The sequence below is a fragment of the Callospermophilus lateralis genome, chromosome 5, assembly GCF_048772815.1.
Source record: "Callospermophilus lateralis isolate mCalLat2 chromosome 5, mCalLat2.hap1, whole genome shotgun sequence".
Taxonomy (NCBI): Eukaryota; Metazoa; Chordata; class Mammalia; order Rodentia; family Sciuridae; genus Callospermophilus; species Callospermophilus lateralis.
In genome coordinates this window covers 12,703,389-12,706,622 of record NC_135309.1, presented here as the reverse complement: position 1 = coordinate 12,706,622, position 3,234 = coordinate 12,703,389, and the positions used below count along the sequence as shown (strand labels likewise).

General features: G+C 55.6%; 1 protein-coding gene across 1 annotated transcript; it reads left to right on the top strand.

The window, feature by feature from the left end:
• Positions 1-769: 769 nt before the first annotated feature.
• On the top strand, positions 770-1,858 carry Hrh2 (histamine receptor H2). Its single transcript, XM_076855663.2, has one exon. It carries the CDS (start codon positions 770-772, stop codon positions 1,856-1,858), a length of 1,089 nt encoding a protein of 362 aa, XP_076711778.1.
• Positions 1,859-3,234: the final 1,376 nt, after the last annotated feature.

Below are 3,234 nucleotides of genomic sequence, written 5' to 3'. Positions count from 1 at the left end.
TCCGGAACCTGGAAGGAGATAGACCGGTGCAGTCCCTGTTCTCCCGAAGCCGAGAGCCGGTGCCCAGGTCCTTCCTCTTCTGTATAGACATTCCTAGTCCTTCCCACAGTTTCCCCCAGGATGTGGTGCATCCTGCTCCCGCCCTCCCCGCCCTGTACCTTGATCGCCCCAGTCTCTGCAAGGAGAGGCATCCAGGTGGGCTCCATGCCCTGGAGTCCTGCCAGGGGGTGCAGGGCTAGAAACTCACCTTGAATGCCCTTGGGCTCCCGGTCTCATTTCAGAACCTCAACACTTGCCCTTCACTTTTTCAGCTCATGCTCCAGTCGCCCCAGAGAGGGAGACCACCTGTCCTCAACCCAATAACATGGACAGAAGTGGGTGCCAGCTCTGGAGAAGGATACGGCTGCGTCTGTGTGAGATCCCTCCCACATAGAATCAAGACCACCTCAGTGCCGCACTCTGGTGCCTCTGTCCCCGTGCAGAGCCTGGAGATTGGAGAGCTACCGCAGCCCTGGGAGGAAGCTGGCTCCTGGGGAACCTCTGGAGCTTGAGGTCCAGCCTGGCTTCAAGTCCCCGCCCTTGGCTCTTCGTTATTCATATCCATGCCCCACACCTATGGGACTGCTTGGTTTATTTCTAGAAAACAGCGTTGGGTCAGTCACTGAAGACTTTCCCCACATGGACCCTTGCTTTGGGCTCTCTTGGGAGTCTGGAGCCCAGTGGCTGGAACCAAAAGGCCAAGGGCAGGGCAGGAGCTTTGGGAGCCAGGATGGCGGCCAATGGCACAGCCCCTTCCTGTGGCCTGGAGTCCACCGTGTTCAAGGTCACCCTCAGCATGGTGCTCGCGGTCCTCATCCTCGTCACTGTCGCTGGCAACGTGGTCGTCTGCCTGGCTGTGGGCCTGAACCGCCGGCTCCGCAGCCTCACCAACTGCTTCATCGTGTCCTTGGCGGTCACTGACCTGCTCCTTGGCCTCCTGGTGCTGCCCTTCTCTGCCATCTACCAGCTGTCCTGCAGGTGGACCTTCGGCAGGGTCTTCTGCGACGTCTACACCAGCCTAGACGTGATGCTCTGCACGGCCTCCATCCTCAACCTCTTCATGATCAGCCTCGACCGCTACTGCGCCGTCACGGACCCACTGCGGTACCCTGTGATGGTCACCCCAGCTCGTGTGGCCATCTCCCTGGTCTTCATCTGGGTCATCTCCATCACCCTGTCCTTCCTGTCTATTCACCTGGGCTGGAACAGCAGGGGTGAGGCCAGCAAGGGCAACGACACTGCCCGCAGGTGCCATGTGCAGGTCAACGAGGTGTACGGGCTGGTGGACGGACTGGTCACCTTCTACCTGCCTCTGCTGGTCATGTGTGTCACTTACTATCGCATCTTCAAGATCGCCCGGGAGCAGGCCAGGAGGATCAACCACATGAGCTCCTGCAGGGCGGCCACCATCAGGGAGCACAAAGCCACTGTGGCGCTGGCTGTCGTGCTGGGTGCATTCATCATCTGCTGGTTTCCCTACTTCACCGTGTTCGTCTACCGTGGGCTGAAAGGGGACGATGCCGTCAATGAGGTGTTTGAAGCCGTTGTGCTGTGGCTGGGCTATGCCAACTCGGCCCTGAACCCCATCCTGTACGCTGCGCTCAACAGGGACTTCCGCACGGCTTACCAGCAGCTCTTCTGCTGCAGGCCCGGGCACCGTGGCTCCCATGAGGCTTCCCTGAGGTCCCTAAGGCTGAACAACTCTCAGCTGTCACGGAGCCACAGCCGAGGACCCAGGTGGCAGGAGGAGAAACCCCTCAAGCTGCAGGTGTGGAGTGGGACCGAAGTCACTGCACCCCAGGGAGCCACAGACAGGTAAGGCAGCCTTCACACACAGGAGGGGACCCTGGAGGGGTCTTGTGAACAGCAGCCAGGGTTCTGCTACATGGTGGCCAAGACTCTCCAGAAGCATTTCCCAAATGATATCTCATTTAATTCCTTCAAGGACTCCCTAAAGTAGAACATTTTGCCTCCATTTCAAAAGGATCCCAATAAAGGTCTCAGGGAACTTGTCAAAGGTCACCCAGCTAGGACGTGGACAGAGGGCCCTTGCTCCAGAATGCATGGGCCTGTCTCTCTAATTATGTTGTCCTTCCATTCTGGAGACTTAAGTTGGAGGCTCAGCTCTGCCACTTAGGTGTCGTGGTGGAGCTGGGCCTCCAATTTAGGCCCAGGCCCATAACTTACCCCTGCAGTGAAGCACTCAGATAGTCAGGTGCTGGTCTGTCGCCTGATGGGACTGCTGGGCTAAAGGAGAAACTCACTGTATTCAGCATTGATTGAGCTCCTACTGTGCACCAGCTCTTACCGTAGGGTTGCTCAAGTCAGTGGGAAGAGAGGACAGCAGAGTAAGGAGGGCGTCCTCAAAGTCCAGACCAAGAGTGCAGTTGTTTGGGGAAGATGCAAGGGTTAGACAAAAGGGCTGGGGTAACCTAAACAGATCTTTGCTTTGGGAAGAGAACTCTTTTGATGTGAATGAGTTGGGTGAAACCACAGAGGCTCAGGGAGGAGGCTGGGCATTGGTCCAGTAGGGGAAAGAGAAGAAAGCCAAATCGCTGGGCTATTAAAAGAAAGAAGACACTTGCATAAAAGGTAAAGAGACAGAGTGAGATTTAGATAAAGCCACTGGGACAAGCCAGGGAGGGCATTAGGGGACACTGCACCCATGAGCTGAGTGACACTGAGGAAGCTCATTGTGTGAATGGCAGCTCCTGGTTCCATGTCATCTGTTGATAGCAGTGCAGGAAAAGAGTGTTGGTAGAACACCTAGCACGTACAAGTTGCTCAGTAAATGTCATTTTCTTTCTCTTCCTATAGACTGTGCCATCCATCTATCCATCTACTCAATTATTTCTTTATCTACCCATCCATCCATCCACCTATCCATGCATCCACTCAACCATCCCTTCATCCACCCATCCATCCCTCGCTTCCTCCATTCATCCATCTACCCACCCATCTACCCATCCCTCCCTCCATCCCTCCAGCCATTCATCCATCCATCCACCTATCCATCCATACCTCCTTCCATCCATCCACCCATCCCTTCTCCATCCCTTCATCCACCTATCCATCTACCCATCCATCCATCTACCCATTCATCTGCCCATCCATTGATCTACTCAACCATCCATTCATTCATCCATCCCTCCATTCATCCATCCACCCATCCATCCACCCACCCACCCATCTATC

What these genes read in the sequence shown, in the direction of transcription:
- Hrh2 (XM_076855663.2), top strand. Translation starts at nt 770, where the DNA reads ATGGCGGCCAATGGCACAGCCCCTTCCTGTGGCCTGGAGTCCACCGTG.